Source organism: Mytilus californianus, unplaced genomic scaffold, assembly GCF_021869535.1.
Source record: "Mytilus californianus isolate M0D057914Y unplaced genomic scaffold, xbMytCali1.0.p SCAF_5, whole genome shotgun sequence".
Taxonomy (NCBI): Eukaryota; Metazoa; Mollusca; class Bivalvia; order Mytilida; family Mytilidae; genus Mytilus; species Mytilus californianus.
The window spans coordinates 66,506,320-66,523,752 of NW_026262701.1; the positions used below are offsets into that span (position 1 = coordinate 66,506,320).

At 31.3% G+C, this 17,433-nt stretch overlaps 1 protein-coding gene across 3 annotated transcripts in view; it reads right to left on the minus strand.

Annotated features, from left to right (window-relative positions):
* The window catches only part of LOC127701256 (zinc finger homeobox protein 3-like), an 84,385-nt gene that overhangs the window by 26,329 nt on the left and 40,623 nt on the right, over window positions 1–17,433 (minus strand). Inside the window, exon 1 of one of the 3 annotated variants that reach the window (XM_052205074.1) lies at window positions 12,072–12,772. The exons of the other annotated variants lie outside the window; for them this stretch is intronic. Within the exon in view, the coding sequence (XP_052061034.1) occupies window positions 12,072–12,129 (58 nt within the window). The 5' untranslated portion in view covers window positions 12,130–12,772. Of the gene's footprint in view, window positions 1–12,071; window positions 12,773–17,433 lie in introns of those variants that run through there. 3 annotated transcript variants of the gene reach the window in all.

The window sequence follows — 17,433 nt, forward strand, 5'->3', positions numbered from 1 at the left end:
CAAGTCAGTAATTTATATGATTTATGAAGTCACAGTCATCATTAATGTGCTCAAGAGAAACAAAAAAATTACACCATCTCCTTAATTTGAACAAAGAAAATTAGCTACTGAGACAAAAAGCAATAATAACTAATAAGCTTTCATGGGCATATAATATTTCAAATCTCTATCTGACAACGGTTGGTTGCATGGTCTATACCATCAAGCAATATACATCTGATTTAATAAGAATATTTCTAACAGCGTCACTTGTCAAAATGTAGGTTTTCATTATTATGATATAATGACGATAAAATTGGAAAACTCTTGTGTCCCCCGATGATCAATAGTCAAAACTCTTGAACACAGGAAGGTGTTTCTCTTCCCTATCATTTATCTATCAGAAGAAAAGCAAAAGATTTTGAGATCTAGTGATAATGTAATCTTAACTTTAAATGTGGAAATTTTAAAGGTTGGAATAATTAGCATGAAATATATCTTAACTTGAATAAGTGACTTCAGAAAAAAATAATTAATCTTTTCAGGGTGAAGTTACATTAATGATTTTTTCTCTTATAATAGTCTCCATAGCTCATATGGGAGTGCTGATTTTATTATTTCATCTTCATATTTCAAACAGTAATGGGTTTAGTTTGATATAATGTCAAACATTTTATTTCTTAATTAGCCCTTGAGGACCAAATGTAATTGAATATATAAAAAATAAGACATAAAACTAGGATAAACAGCAATCACCCAAAATGATATTGAAAATGAATCTCACTTACTTCTTAATTGCAAACTCAAATGAATTTTTTCAATTTTCCATTCTATCAAATTGCCTCAATGTCTTCACATAGTTAATGAGACAAAGTGAGACATATTAATGACCTTCCAAATAGCATCCTATCTTAAAATCTTATTCTTATAAAAAAATGTGCAAACCCTTTATAAAATCAGAAGACATTTTGTTTCAACCAGTCTCCACCAAAAACATTCACCTGTTCTTCACTAGATGAATAATGTTTGTGTGTAGATTAAAAATTCTCCCAAATGTGATTTTTCATTGGCATTTGAAATACAATGGAAGTGGGGATTAATCAAAGTCCTGTCTAGAAATAAAGGCACATAATTAGCTTAGGGCTCTCAATAATAAGAACAAAAGTTAAATTAGCCTGTCTAGGAGCACTAATCTCTAATTATATCAAGGGATCAATTTAATCAAGAAAGCTGAAATTAGTAAAAATCAAATGTCTACTTCAGTGCAAAATAATTAAGGTTCATATGACATATATTTAATGAAAGAATGTAAAAGGAGTGTTAAGCCATCTAGCAGGATATTTGAATCAGATAGCTAGGCTCATTTGTATGCATAATTGAATTTCATAAAATTACTAAACTTTTTCCTTCTTTCATCTCAAAGCAATGAATCACTCTGATGAAGAATTGTAGATTAATTACATACAAATCTTGATATAGGAAATCATCATTTAAAGTTTTTGGGTTAAAGGTTGTCTGAAGTTTTTTTTCAGGTAACCCCTATTTACATAAAACAAATCTGAAAAATAAATATGTATAGAAAATTTGTTTTGTTCCAACACAGGTAAATAACATGTTACGTAAACTATCAGGTGTCAATTTGATCAAATAGTAATCCCACTGGAGTAACCTCCCCTTGTGTGTGAAAAAATCTGTAGCTACAAGACTCTTCACAATTCCAGCTTTCAATACACATTGTATTAAATTTAATAGGATGATATAAACTGAAGCGATTAAAAAATTGTATAGAAAAAAATGGTAGATAAACAATCAAAAAATAAAAAAATTAATTCTTGTTTTAATTGTTCTAAAGTAAATAGTCACCCCAACTCTGTTAAAAAAAGACACTATTTATAAATATCATTCCTAAATAGTGAATTTAAATGATACTTTAAACTGTTAACTATGCAAAAATAGATAATTACATACTTCAGAAATAATATTTTCATTTGACAATAACTAATAATAGTTCTTACTTGACTTTCAACCACAAAAAAAATAAAGACAAACTTCCTTAAGTAATGGTAATACTTGATCTAAACATCTTTGTTCTTTTCCTAATTCCACAACACACTTTTCAAAACATGAATACACAAACAAAATTATTTACTAACTAAACAAAGTCCAAACTTTAAAAAAAATGGATAAAACATTTAAACAACCTACGTTTCACTGCTTCTCAACGCATCAGTTTTCATTACTTTCGCTTCACTGAACCTTTGGTAAAAAATTTCATCTGCTAATTAATTTACTTTTAAACTCCCTGCGTCACTTACAAATTGTCATAAGTAAAAATTGTATTTAAATTGACCCAAGAATTAACAAAAGAGATTTAAAGCACCAATCATCTTCCACCTTGCAAATTTTGCCTGGGGATGCACTAATTAAAGATCAAGAATAATCGTCATTTAGATTTGTATAGGTGAATGAAACCGGTTTCCTGTTTATTGTCTATGGGTAAATAAGCACTGGTCACGGCCTCAATTTATTTCGTTTTTCGCATGGTTGCCTCATATCTTTGGTCTCCTTTGTAATAGAAAACAAAAAGCTGGAGTGAAATTTGTAAACAGGTACCAACTTTCTACAAATTACTTCTTTTTCATCAACTGGGTATGACACAGTTGGTTAATATATTACATTTAGTTATCTGAGGATCCAAAAAGGACAGCTGACAGTCATCCTGAAAAGTCATTTTTAATATATAAAAAAAACCCCATGCAGGTGAATTGTTACAAATCTGACCTTTGACCTCAAGACAATATCAGTGTCCAATGGACTGAAATTGTTACATTTTACAAAAAAATCATTGGTATAAGTTGTCATATCAAATTTTTAATGGTAATTTCAAACACCCTATGTTTACCTTATGTGAATTCATTCCTTAAAATAAGTAAGGAAAAGTGGTAATGAGAGGAAAAGTTGATCGATTACAGGACAAAATTTGCCTAAGGATGAAATTAGACAGACATGATCACTACTTGTTCTTCCGTGAAATTTATAATTTAAAAGTGACAAACATTCCATAAAAACAAATTTTCCAACCTTTTATTAAACCGAATAACTGTTAACCCTTAAATATAATCTATATTGATTGTCATGGAAATTAATTTTTCTCTTTATGAAATTTATTTTTTCATGTCAACATCATCAGATATCAGAAGCACTGTTTAAACTTTTCAAAGAAAAATTTTAAAAAGTTGAATACTTAAACAGATTTGTTATCAATTTAACAAAATTTGAAATAAAAATACTTACAAAAAATGTCTCTCTTCTCTCACTTGTTGTATAAACAACATAACTTCCTCAGAATGATACAATACTAAATCGCTCGCTAATTTAATATTTGTTGATTAAATTGTTAACTTCCTTAATTATAACTACAGCCAGTAACTGAATCTTTCGTATCAAATTAATGAGAAAGTCATTCAATTTTTTTACACACAAATTATGGGAAATTCCATGACAACTGACACGTTAAAACATTAAAAATTAAAAGTAATTTACAGGTAGGCCCCCGTTTTACCTGATGTAAACAGCTTGTGTAAATTAATGTGATTAATCAAAAAGGCTTATGTTTTATGTTCTGATTGAGTGACCTCATCTGATTATCAATATGCAAATGACTTTCTATTCATTCAGCCTAAATAACCAATTGTAATAAAACTACAATCACTTTAACATGTGTTGTTCAGAGCCTTCATTAAAAATATCCAACAAGACAATCTAATCCTCTAAAATATTATCAAAATAACAGTAAAATATGTTGCCAAGGAGAAATTATACAAATATCAAATTATCCTTCATTTTCATTTATTTTATTGCATATGATTCAGAGATAATTAAATATAAACGAAACGGCTGTTGAATAAAAAACCATATTTCATCAACCTAAGATATAAGAAGTCTTTCTTTACTGTGATGCTATAAATAGTTTCTCGATTTCAACAACTACTTGAAAGTACAATTTGAATTAATGCATTGTGCATTGTTCCCTGGAAATTTTTTACTTCCTTGACATAAGAAAATTAGCAATAAGTGCATTTATACTTGTCTCCAACTACAACCAGCCTAAATAACCCATGAAAATGATTTAATTACAACTGCTTAAGATAAGAAATGGATCAGTACTTCTAACATTTCTTCCTTGATGCAATGTTAAAAATATTCTATATAATATTACTGGTACCGTTGTGAATTCAGGATTTATGTGTCACAGGATTGCTTCCCTTGAGTATTAGATACTTAACCAGCCGTAATCAGTTGAGGTCGGAAAATACTTCTCTGGCTCAGCGTTTTAGAGGGTGATTTCGAACACAGAGGTTTCTGGTTCATGTTCTGGGTGTGACGATCTGATTTTCTAGTAAGAATTAAAAAAAAAATTGACAGCGTCCCTTTTGATGTAATAAAATGCGTTAAAAAAATTGGTGTTCTGTGTAGAATATGTTTTCCCATCACAAAGACACCCTCTTTTACCCTTTGAGCTCTAAAACTTAACATCTTTTTTTACACTGTGTGACAAAAAAAAGAAAAAAATTAAAGAAGAAATCTCCCCTCTTTTCACCCAGTTCCCTAACAAATAATCAATTTTGATATAAAACAATTCAGTTGATCTCCACAGCTGTTGGCCATAATAAAATATTAGTTTTAATTGGATGATTCATACACAAAGCTAATCTGTAATTTACTCTAGCATTTGCATTAATTGTATTTAAAAGATGAGAAAGCTGTGTAACAGCACTTTTGTCTTGTCAATTCTGTAATCGAAGCAATGGAAGTTCCGAAAGCAGAGGCATTTACCTTAGCTTCTATTATACCAAAAAAATCATAGTACTGTTAATTTTGCACGTTATATTCATTTTTAAAATCTATACTTTTTATTTGAAAAGGACAGATCAATGATCAAGCAGTATCAAGAAAGTTTTACATTTTAAAATACTTTTTGCTGTCAAAGTTCTCTTTACATCCCCTATTGAATGAAAATAAGCAAATAATTTAGACATTGTAGATTCATTATTGTTCCTGGTTTATTTTGGACAGTGTGGATTCATTATTGTTCCTTGTTTATTTTGGACAGTGTGGATTCATTATTGTTCCTGGTTTATTTTGGACAGTGTGGATTCATTGTTGTTCCTGGTTTATTTTGGACAGTGTGGATTCATTATTGTTTCTGGTTTATTTCCGACAGTGTGGATTCATTATTGTTCCCAGTTTATTTTTGACAGTGTGGGTTCATTTTTGTTTCTGGTTTACTTATTCTTAATGTTTTCTAAAGTTGAGGCAAACTGAATTCATTTTCCTAAAGAAAAACATCTCCTCACTTGTTTTACTGAAAACATAAGATATAACAACAAAAAAGTATATGTATTTGAAAATGCAATCAGATTCTAATTAAATAAGAAAATCACTCAAACTATAAAACTGGTACCCATATCAGATGATTCCATGCAGATATAATTGCTGAAGATCTTCATCAAAGTTACTTCCCTTTACAAAATGCACTACACATGTTCTACAGAAGCCAGTGAAGAGAGAAACTTAAAATAGCCTTAGAGACAATTTCCTGTCAACAAGAATAGGATCTTTATTTGCTACATTCCCTTAAAGTATAAATAATGTTCTTATTATAATATTGTACAGTTGTTTCTTTAAAAAAGAAACACAGGTATTTTAGACTAAATAATTTTGTTTACAGGAAAGTTAAACAAATAAAACCTCCAAAAATCAATTAATCAATTAAAATCAATATTATGAAATAAAGTGCAACTAAATATCAATATCTATACAAATATGTATATATATACATGAGTACAAGATTTGTCCCCAAAGAGGAAAGAAGAAACCAACGGAACAATAAATAAAGAGCTGCTCCATGAGCGCATGATACGCCCGTCGCTTTTTCAAAGAATAAAGTTCCATAACTCCTCAATGTCATATCAAAAATTTATAAAAACTAAAGGGAGGTTATTTTAATAGATATAAACCAGTCAACAAAGTTTCATGAAAACTGATCAAAGCACTTTTGAGTTATTGTCTGAAAACTGGAAAATCACCCCTTTTTTATGAATAAAATCCCATAACTCAAAACGTAAAATCTAAAATTTATATAAATCAAAAGGGAGCTTACGTTAATAGATAAAAACAATTCACCAAAGTTTCATAAAAACTGCTCAAAGCATTTTTGAGCTATTGTCAGAAAACTGGAAAATCCCCCTTTATTAATGAATAAAACCCCATAACTTGGAAACATAAAATCTAAAATCATAGAAATCGAAAGGGAGTTTACATCAATAGATATAAACAATTCACCAAAGTTTCATGAAAACTGCTCAAAGCATTTTTGAGTTATTGTCCGAAAACTGGAAAATCCCCCTTTTTCAATGAATAAAACCCTGTAACTTGGAAACGTAATATCTAAAATTTATAAAAATCGGAATGGGAGCTCATGTCAATAGATATAAATAGTTCACCAATGTTTCATGCAAATTGGTTAAAGGGTTTTTGAGTTATTGTCCGCCATGTTGACGGATAGACAACAGTATACCATAATACTTCCCGTAAATGGGCATATAAAAATGACTAAAAGACAGATAATAACAGTATACAAAACATTATATAGAAAAGATAAAGCAACATCAACCCAACAAGAAACCAGGGATAAACTTAGATGTTCCAGAATGCTTAGCATTTCCTGCTCCATCATTGATACCTTTCATGTTGTTCCTAGCAAATAAGTATTTAATAAACTTGAAAAAACCTTAGATATTCTTTATCCTTTATTTCTAGAAAGTATGTGTATTAATCCTTTATTGTGCCTCTTTCATTATAAAATTCTTGTATCCATCAATCTATTGAACTTTGAACAAGTTTTTCTATTTAATTAATTCTCAATACCAATACAACATCTCTTGATTTTAAGAAATCTTTAAAATAAACAGTAAAAAAATTATCATTTATGCAAATGAACAACACCTTGCAGGTAACAAGCCTTGTTTGAGGATGTGATCAGTCGATGGGGAGAGAAAACTGGGGATATCTGTAAATAATGAATGCAATCTGAATTATAATTTATTAACAAGATATTCACAGCACATCGGTACACTACTGTCTTCAATAAAATTTGTTACCCTTGTCTAATGAAAGGACGCTTTCAAATGGAAAATTAATGATTATTCTGATTGTAATTTTTCATCCCTTCGTCAACTTTCTTTCAATACCTCAATTCCTTAGCCACTCACTGTTTATGTATTCCATAGGCTAACTTCAATAAAGTTAATTGAATGCCTTCATCTTAATGTATGAAATGTAATTTGTGTTTTTTTTGTTCTGATAGTGTATATAACACTTGTATTTTTGGCAATTTATAAAAGCTCTTGTGTTTAAAGGTCTAGTACAATACTAGCTTTTAAGACTTTCTTTTCAAACCTATAAGCTAGGATAATGATCTTTATGTCAGCCAAAGAAAACCTCGTCTCTTTATTTAACACATCTATTTAATTTAGCCTCAAACTAATTTCATTTATTAGGAACAACATATTGTCATTAAATTCTATGTCTTTGGTGAGTTTTTAAATTGATCATTATAAATGCCATGGAATTGTCAAATAAAAACCTGTTACACCTTCCGCTCCCAAAATCTAACACAATGTTTGCTAAAACATTTAAAGATAAAGAAACATCAGTCATTAAGCTTTAGAAATTGCCACTAGACTTTGAAAAGGTGATGCGAGTTTTTCCCACCATTTATACCTTTTACAATGTAATTAATTTTTAGCTAGGTACAAGAGACTGTCATTGAACAAAAGATTCAATCTGGCTTTCTATTAACCAAAATAACTGTTCTTTCTGTTCAACAGGTAGACTTCTATGATTAATTTGCATTTTCCAACTAATGAGAAAATTAATTTCAAAAGGTCATGACAAGGCTATTGTTTGGTTTAAATTTGCCATGGATAGGTGTCCTTTCACCACATAGTACAACTTTTGCTATAATCTGATGAGAAATGCCACAGATAGACACAGTTGTATCTATTTTGTTTAAGCTTCTGAAGTTGTCAAAACAATTTAGTCATATCAAGAGTTACTGTCCTTGCAAAGTATGAAGCAAACAAAAAAAGTTGATCAAGAACCATTTAATTGAATGAGAGAAAAAAACCTCCTTGAAATGACAATTGAAAATTGAAAAAAAACATACTATGTCTTCTCTATTGGCAAAAATTGAAAATATACAATTTATAGATTTTACTGATTTAGAATAAAAGACATATATCCTCAAGGGGGCCTAGGTAGCCGAGTGGTCCAAGTTGTTGAACTACTGTATCACTAGCCTGTGACCACTGAGGTTGTCAGTTTGAATCCAGCACATGGCAAGTGTGCCGGACCGACTAGGATTGTCATTTTTCCAACCAAAGGTCTGTGGTTCTCTCTGGGCTTCCTCCACTGATGGAAACTTACCGCCATGAAATAGCACAATAGTTCTTAAGTGGCATTAAACACCAATCAATCATATATCCTCAATCCTGTATCATACATTCAGGTAAATAAGCTTGGTTCCTTTTTAAAACAACCAATAAAACTGCAGTTGAGTGTAATGACAGTGCAGATTTGAAATGATATCTGAAACCAGACAGATTTTCATTTCTAGCCACTCTATTCTAGGTAAGCATCTATTGTTGGGTTGCTGTCATTAGCATTTTCTGATTATCTTGACCTTTTTACTGACCTGACCGGATATATGTCTATCTTTTATAGTTTTCAAAGTTATAGGCAAAAACAGAAAAAATTGGTAAAAATCGTCATTAAAGAGCAAGTACTCCAAGAAAGAATCAACTGGGATTTCGGCCATTTGACTTATATGTAGATCTTGACTTGCTGATCATTTTTGCTGTTTTAGTTTCTATCTATTTATTACAGTTTTTAAGATATTAGACAAAAATATAAAAAAGTTGATAAAAATTGCTTATTAAAGGGCAATAACTCCATTAAAAAAGGGTGAAAGATACCAGAGGAACATTCAAACTCATAGATCGAAAATAAACTGACAACGCCATGGCTAAAAAATAAAAAGACAAACAGACAAATAATAGTACACAAGACACAACATAGGAAACTAAAGACTAAGCAACACAAACCCCACCAAAAACTGGGGGTGATCTCAATAAGGAGTCGACTGATGATTTCGACCTGGTGACTTATTTGTAAATCTTGTCTTGCTGATAATTTTTGCTACTTAAGGTTTCTCTCTATTTATTATAGTTTTCAAGTAAATAGGCAAATATTTTAAAAAATTATGAAATTTGTCATTTAAGGGCAATAACTCCCATAAGAAGTCGTCTGACAGTTTTGACATAAACAGACATTAGATGGATCTTTACCTTCCTAAAATTTCTGCTCCTGTCATATTTACTCCATTTATAGTGGTTTTCAAGATAATAAACAAATCTTTGCAGCTGGGGTCATCAGACACATTTTTAAAAACTAGATACCCCTGTGTAGCCAAGTTTAGTTTAATTTGGCTCAGTACTTTAATGGAAAATATTTTTGGAAAAGTTAATTGACGAAGACAACAGACTACAAGTGATTAGAAAAGCTCACATGGACATGGGGGGTCTGGTTAGATAAAACTAGAGGCTCTAAAGAGCCTGTGTCGCTCACCTTGGTCTGTGTGCATATTAAACAAAGGACACAGATGGATTCATGACAAAATTGTGTTTTGGTGATGGTGATGTGTTTGTAGATCTTACTTTACTGAACATTCTTGCTGCTTACAATTATCTCTATCTATAATGAACTTGGCCCAGTAGTTACAGTGGAAAATATTTTGTAAAAATTTACAAAAATTTACAAAATTTATGAAAATTGTAAAAAATTGACTATAAAGGGCAATAACTCCTTAAGGGGGTCAATTGACAATTTTGGTCATGTTGACTTATTTGTAGATCTTACTTTGCTGTACATTATTGCTGTTTACAGTTTATTTCTATCTATAATAATATTCAAGATGATAACCAAAAGCTGCAAAATTTTCTTAAAATTACAAATTCAGGGGCAGCAACCCAACAACGTGTTGCCTGATTGGTCTGAAAATTTCAGATAGATCTTGACCTAATGAACAATTTTATCCTGTCAGATTTGCTCTAAATGCTTTGGTTTCAGAGATATGAGCCAAAAACTGCATTTTACCCTATGTACTATTTTTTAGCCATGTCAGCCATCTTGGTTCGCGGGCGGGGTCATCGGACACATTTTTTAAACTAGATACCCTAATGATGATTGTGGACAAGTTTGGTTAAATTTGTCTTAGTAGTTTCAGAGGAGAAGATTTTTGTAAAAGATTACAGTTTTTGGTGGGGTTCGTGTTGCTTAGTCTTTAGTTTTCTATGTTGTGTCATCTGTACTATTATTTGTCTGTTTGTCTTTTTATTTTTGGCCATGGCTTTGTCAGTTTGTTTTCGATCTATGAGTTTGACTGTCCCTCTGGTATCTTTCGTCCCTCTTTTACAAAAATTTACGAAAAATTGTTAAAAATTGACTATAAAGGGCAATAACTCCTTAAGGGGTCAACTGACCATTTTGGTCAAGTTGACTTATTTGTAGATCTTACTTTGCTGAACATTATTGCTGTTTACAGTTTATCTCTATCTATAATAATATTCAAGATAATAACCAAAAACGGCAAAATTTCCTTAAAATTACCAATTCAGGGGCAGCAACCCAACAACGGCTTGTCAGATTCATCTGAAAATTTCAGGGCAGATAGATCTTGACCTGATAAACAATTTTATACCATGTCAGATTTGCTCTTAATGCTTTGGTTTCAGAGATATAAGCCAAAATCTACATTTTACCCCTATGTTCTATTTTTAGCCATGGCCGACATCTTGGTTGGTTGGCCGAGTCACCGGACACATTTTTTAAACTAGATACCCCAATGATGATTGTGGCCAAGATTGGTCAAATTTGGCCCAGTAGTTTCAGAGGAGAAGATTTTTCTAAAATTTTACGGACGACGGACGCTAAGTGATGAGAAAAGCTCACTTGGCCCTTTGGGCCAGGTGAGCTAAAAAGGGGGAACCTTATTCAATAATTGACGAGAGGCTTAAGGGTGAAAGTTCTCCAGTAAAAACCTATGCAACTGAGTGTCTTTATCCTTTCATTCTTACAATTGCATAAAAAAATATATAATGAATCACTGGTCGGCTATTAGCTTAATTATTTTATCTCATTTGTCAAATCTAACAAAATAAAAATTATCCAAATAAAAAATATCCAAAGCATTAGCAATATCTGAAAAATTACATGACCACAAAAAAAAACGACCAGTACTTTTAAAACATCAATTCATATCCTTCTTAAGTTTCTGTAACAAAACAATGGTTCTTTAATTAAGGTAAAACATGTGTGTGACAACTTTCATGTAAGTGCTTTGAGGTTTTCATTTCCTACCAAATTTTTCATAGAAAATCTAACTTAAATATCATTGTGTGAATTCCCCATATAATAGCAATTTTAACTCTTCAATATATCTGATTACAACAAAACCACATCACCTGCAGGAACAGATTATGAAACGCTGATAAATTATTCAACCCACAAGAATAAGTTTTCTTACAGAATCAATTTTTAAAACCTCCCACACTATACCAAAACTTCCACAATAACCTGTCTCAGTAAACAAAATTGAAAGTAATTTATATATAGATTACTAAAAATAAACACAGCTACAAATAGAACAAGGTCAAGAAATTCCTCAGCATCAGCAGTCTGTTTTCATGAATGAATCTTAGCTGATATAGATCACTTAACATCTTATAGGAAGTGGCCACATTGGCAATCTACCCACTGAATACAGAAATAATTTACCTGTAATACATATATTGTAAAAATGCAGGTAGTTCAATTTAACTACATAAAATGTAGTATCACAATTCCACAAGATGATCAAGTGGGATATTTAAAACAAATACCTAATACCTGGCCAAGTGAAATTCTTACTGAAGTTCACCTGTGAACTGAAACAAAATCTGTTGTCCAAACTAAATGAAAATTTGGCTTACCAGACATGTCAGCTTTCATCATTAGATGTCCCGTCATCGAAGCTGTAATCACTATCATAACACTTTCTTTAATTTCTCAGTAAACAGTGACACGTTAATAATCAGACACACCTCACAGACCAATTGAATATAAGCCATTCATTTCCAAATATGTCTTTTGTCCTTGTGTGATGGGGTAATAAACACCTTTCTATATGTTCAATTTCTCAATTCTTAATAAGTTCTCTTGTTCTAATCCACACAGGTAAACTAGACTCATATTATCACTTTAAGTCAATTATAAGAAATATAAGATGATCTCTTGAATGTCATTAAAAGTTTGATTTCTATATAATTTCAATGCCCTTTATGTATTGTCTATGAATGAATGATAAAAACATCTTGTGTATAAAATTGTTGCACTGAGTCATAAAATTTTGTTTGCTGGCCCAATTCATTAAAATCAACGCTCATAAACTCACTATCAATATTCTTAACTTTTACCTGTGATGAATAGATTAAAAAAAGATAGAGAAATGAAAATTCATTGCCGGCCTATCAAAGCATTATAAAATTTAAACAATGGCGATCATAGGTATCCCTCGGCAACTAACGTACCTGTTTTCATGAAGAGGATTTCCTATTTGACTCCTAGACGAATAAAATGTCTTTTCATATAATGAGAACTTTTGAGATTACAAATTGATTTAAGAAATTTGTTAGCTCTGCCAAACAAAAGAATTGAGCTCTCTTGTAAACAAAATGTATGCATTCATTTAAGGAATATTTCAATACAAATTTATATTCGTATGTTGACACAAAGTTTTCCAATCAGCCAACTTTTGTTCCACAAAACATCGCTGTATTGTTCTCATATTTGATTGGAAAATTTTGTTATTCTTTGGTCTACCTTTAACTTCTTTGTTTCTTCAAAGTGAAATTCATAATGACTTTTGTCTTTAGAAGAACTTCAAACTATATTTGTATTTGGACTTTAGTTGGACTAAAGTTTCTACATAATGCTGACAATTAAATATTAAATAATTATTGTGAAAACAGGAATACTTGTTATAAAACAAAACAAACAAATTCAAAATTAACCTTTCAATTAGAATGAATAATGCTAAATGTATTTAACAGACATTAGCCTTTAGTGATACATAACTTTTCAGTTTGTCAAATTTTTTTTTTTGCAGAATCTCAACTTTTTAAAGTTTTTTAATTTAGAACAGTTGCTTTGTTAATTTGATGCACATAGTTCGTTCTTTATCACAAAAGCAAATGTCTTTAAAGAAAAAATAACCAAAACCAAATCCTTAAATAAAACAACTGTCGGTCCACAAATTAACTATCAGAAAAATAACGATTATTTTCTTTATTTAGAAAGTTCAATACATATACACATTAGACTAATTAAAACCTTTTGAAAGAAATGACTTATGTAATTGATGATTGAGTACATAAAAAGGATAAGTAACAAGAATTAATAAAAATATTGGACAGTAAGTTACAGACCACACCAAACACTGCCTACCCTTATCCCTCGAGAAAATACCCATTCGATGTACAAAAAAAGACAAAAAAACTGGTTCAGATAGCCTGACTTGGGTTTTTTTTTTATTTTACTTGTCGTATACAACAACTTCTATTTTACCTATCTTATGCCCTTTAAGTCATTTAAAAATTTAATGCCACATGAAATTGTCTTTAATGTCATACTAAACAAAAGACCAGCCCAGTATTCAGCACTTCTGTGCTGACATATAGTTATCATTGATATGGTCATATTTATAAATTAACTGTTTATAAAACTTTGAATTTTTTTAAATACTAATATTTTCTACCCACGGAATAGATTACATCGTACATTTTTGGGCCTTTTTACTTTTTTATTCAAAAGACAATGAAGAGTCTTTTGCAGACGAAATGCGTGTCTGGCATACAAAATTTTAATCCTGGTACATATATCTATGATGAGCTTATTTGAACCACAATTGGCCAGAGAAACGTCCCTCAATAACTAAAAACACCCTGAACATTCACTTCTACTTGAAACAAAGTGCTTCGCTGAGCGCAGCTGGATACGACTGCAGAGGTCCAACCCTGAACAGTTGGGGCAAAAATGGACACAATATTCACGCTTGATACAGGTCTGAATTTGGATTGTAATTCAATATTTGTCACATAATAGGTTTCTGACACAGAATAACTGTAGTCAAAGAACTTAGAATTGGTTATATGATTTGAATTTATATTCAATTTTTTGCTTTTGTGCAATACACTATGCTGTTGTGAATTGACCTCCCCCCCTTTTTAAAAAAAAAAAAAAAATTGAAGGATGATTTTCTTTTTGATTTCTGAAATCTTTAGGAAAAAAAATTTTGTTTTAAACCTTCCCCCCCCCCCCCCCCCTTTTTTCCAAAAAAAAATTCTTTCCCTCAGTCATGGTCATAATTTCAATTCAAATTTCCAATGGAGTTTGCAACCATAATAACCCATTTAAATACATCATAAAAGTCTTAAAATAGAAAATGACATACATAATCATAGCTAAAATTAATTTACCTTAATCAGCATTTTTCAAATTATTAAAATAGTAACTTCTAATAAAATGCTCCGCAGGGCGCAGCTTGATACGACCGCAGAGGTCGAACCCTGAACAGTTGGGGCAAGTATGGACACAACATTCAAGCTTGATACAGCTCTGAATTTGGATTGTGATTAAATATTTGACACAGCATAGGTTTCTGACACAGAATGAATGTGGTCTATGAACTTAAAAATTTTAAATTGGACATTCACCTATTATGGTCCAATATCCAAAATCTAAATACATGGTTAGATTCAGCATATCAAAGAACCCCAAGAATTCAATTTTTGATGAAATCAAACAAAGTTTAATTTTGGACCCTTTTGACCTCAATGTGGACAAAGTTGATAACGGGGCCCAAAAATCAAAAATCTAAATACATCGTTAAATTCAGCATATCAAAGAACCCAATATATTCAATTTTTGTTGAAATCAAACAAAGTTTCATTTTGGACCCTTTTGACCTCAATGTGGACAAAGTTGATAACGGGGCCCAAAAATCAAAAATCTAAATACATGGTTAGATTCAGCATATCAAAGAACCCCATATATTCAATTTTTGTTGAAATCAAACAAAGTTTAATTTTGGACCCCGATTTGGACCAACTTGAAAACTGGGCCCATAATCAAAAATCTAAATACATGTTTAGATTCAGCATATCAAAGAACCCTAAAAATTCAATTTTTGTTAAAATCAAACTAAGTTTAATTTTGGACCCTTTGGACCTTAATGTAGACCAATTTGAAAACGGAACCAAAAATTAAGAATCTAAATACACGGCTAGATTCGGCATATCAAAGAACCCCAATAATTCAATTTTTGATGAAATCAAACAAAGTTAAATTTTGGACCCTTTGGACCTCAATGTGGACAAAGTTGATAACGGGGCCCAAAAATCAAAAATCTAAATACATGGTTAAATTCAGCATATCAAAGAACCCCAAGAATTCAATTTTTGATGAAATCAAACAAAGTTTAATTTTGGACCCTTTTGACCTCAATGTGGACAAAGTTGATAACGGGGCCCAAAAATCAAAAATCTAAATACATGGTTAAATTCAGCATATCAAAGAACCCCATATATTCAATTTTTGTTGAAATCAAACAAAGTTTAATTTTGGACCCCGATTTGGACCAACTTGAAAACTGGGCCCATAATCAAAAATCTAAATACATGTTTAGATTCAGCATATCAAAGAACCCCAATAATTCAATTTTTGATGAAATCAAACAAAGTTAAATTTTGGACCCTTTGGACCTCAATGTGGACCAATTTAAAAACGGGGCCCAAAATCCAAAAACTTAATACATGGTTAGATTCAGCATATTAAAGAACCCCAAGAATTCAAGAATAAAACCCCATTGAAATTGATCAAGAAATAAGCAATTTATACGAAGTATCTTCTTTTGCACAATACTGTGCAATTGAATGTTTCTTGCTATTGCGCAATACTGTACAATTGACAATTTCTTGCTATTGCGCAATATTGTGCTATTGGATATTTCTTGCTATTGCGCAATACTGTGCAATTGAAGATTTCTTGCTATTGCGCAATACTGTGCAATTGAAGATTTCTTGCTATTGTGCAATACTGTGCAATTGAAAATTTCTTGCTATTGCACAATACTTATTATATAATAATTTACACATCCTGTTTGGTGTGTATCTCCTACCATATCATTATTATTTGCTTTTAAATATTAATCAGAAATAACCAACTTAAAATGGAAAATTTTAAAAGAAAAAAAAAAGGAAAAAAAGAAAAAAAAGTAAAAAAAAATCCTCCCCCCCAAATTTTTTGAACCCCCTTATGATTCATCACCCCCAAACTCAATCCCAGCCTTCCATTTGTGGTATGGTACCTTGCAGTACAATTTCAGAGAGATCCATACACTTGAACACAAGTTATTGTCTGGAAACTAGAAAAATGCTTATTTTTGGCCCCTTTTTGGCCCCCAATTCCTAAACGTTTCGGGCAATTACCCCCAAACTCAATTCCAGCTTTCCCTTTGTGATATGGAACCTTGTAGTACAATTTCAGAAATATCCAAACACTTACACACAAGTTATTGTCATGAAACTAGAAAAATGCTTGTTTTTTGCCCCTTTTTTGGCCCCTAATTCCTAAAATTTTGAGGCAATTACCCCCAAAATCAATTACAGCCTTTCCTTTGTGATATGGAACCTTGTGGTACAATGTCAGAGAGATCCATACACTTACACACAAGTTATTGTCTGGAAGTTACAAAAATGCTTATTTTTGGCCCCTTTTTGGCCCCTAATTCCTTAACTGTTGGTACCATAACCCCCAAAATCAATCCCAACCTTTCTTTCGTGGTATTGAACCTTATGGTAAAATTTCATGGAGATCCATTCACTTACACTAAAGTTAGAGTGCGAAAACCAATGTGTCTTCGGACGACGCCAGACGACGACGACGACGACGACGACGACGACGCCAACGTCATACCAATATACGACCAAAAAATTTTTAATTTTTGCGGTCGTATAAAAATGAATTGACAGTTAATCACCTCAAGACAATACAAAAATTCTTTATACATAATTTAAAAGCAATGCTAGGGAGGTAATTCAAAGTTGTGTTTGAATTACCTCCCTTACACTGTAATTTGTACTTAATTGTCCATTAACCAGGACACCCTTGTTTTTTCTCACTTTTTTGCCCCTAATTCCTAAACGGTTTGAGCCATAACCCCCCAAAACCAATCCTAACCATCCCTTTATGGTATAATTTCCGAGAGATCCATACACTGTTCCACAAGTTATTGTC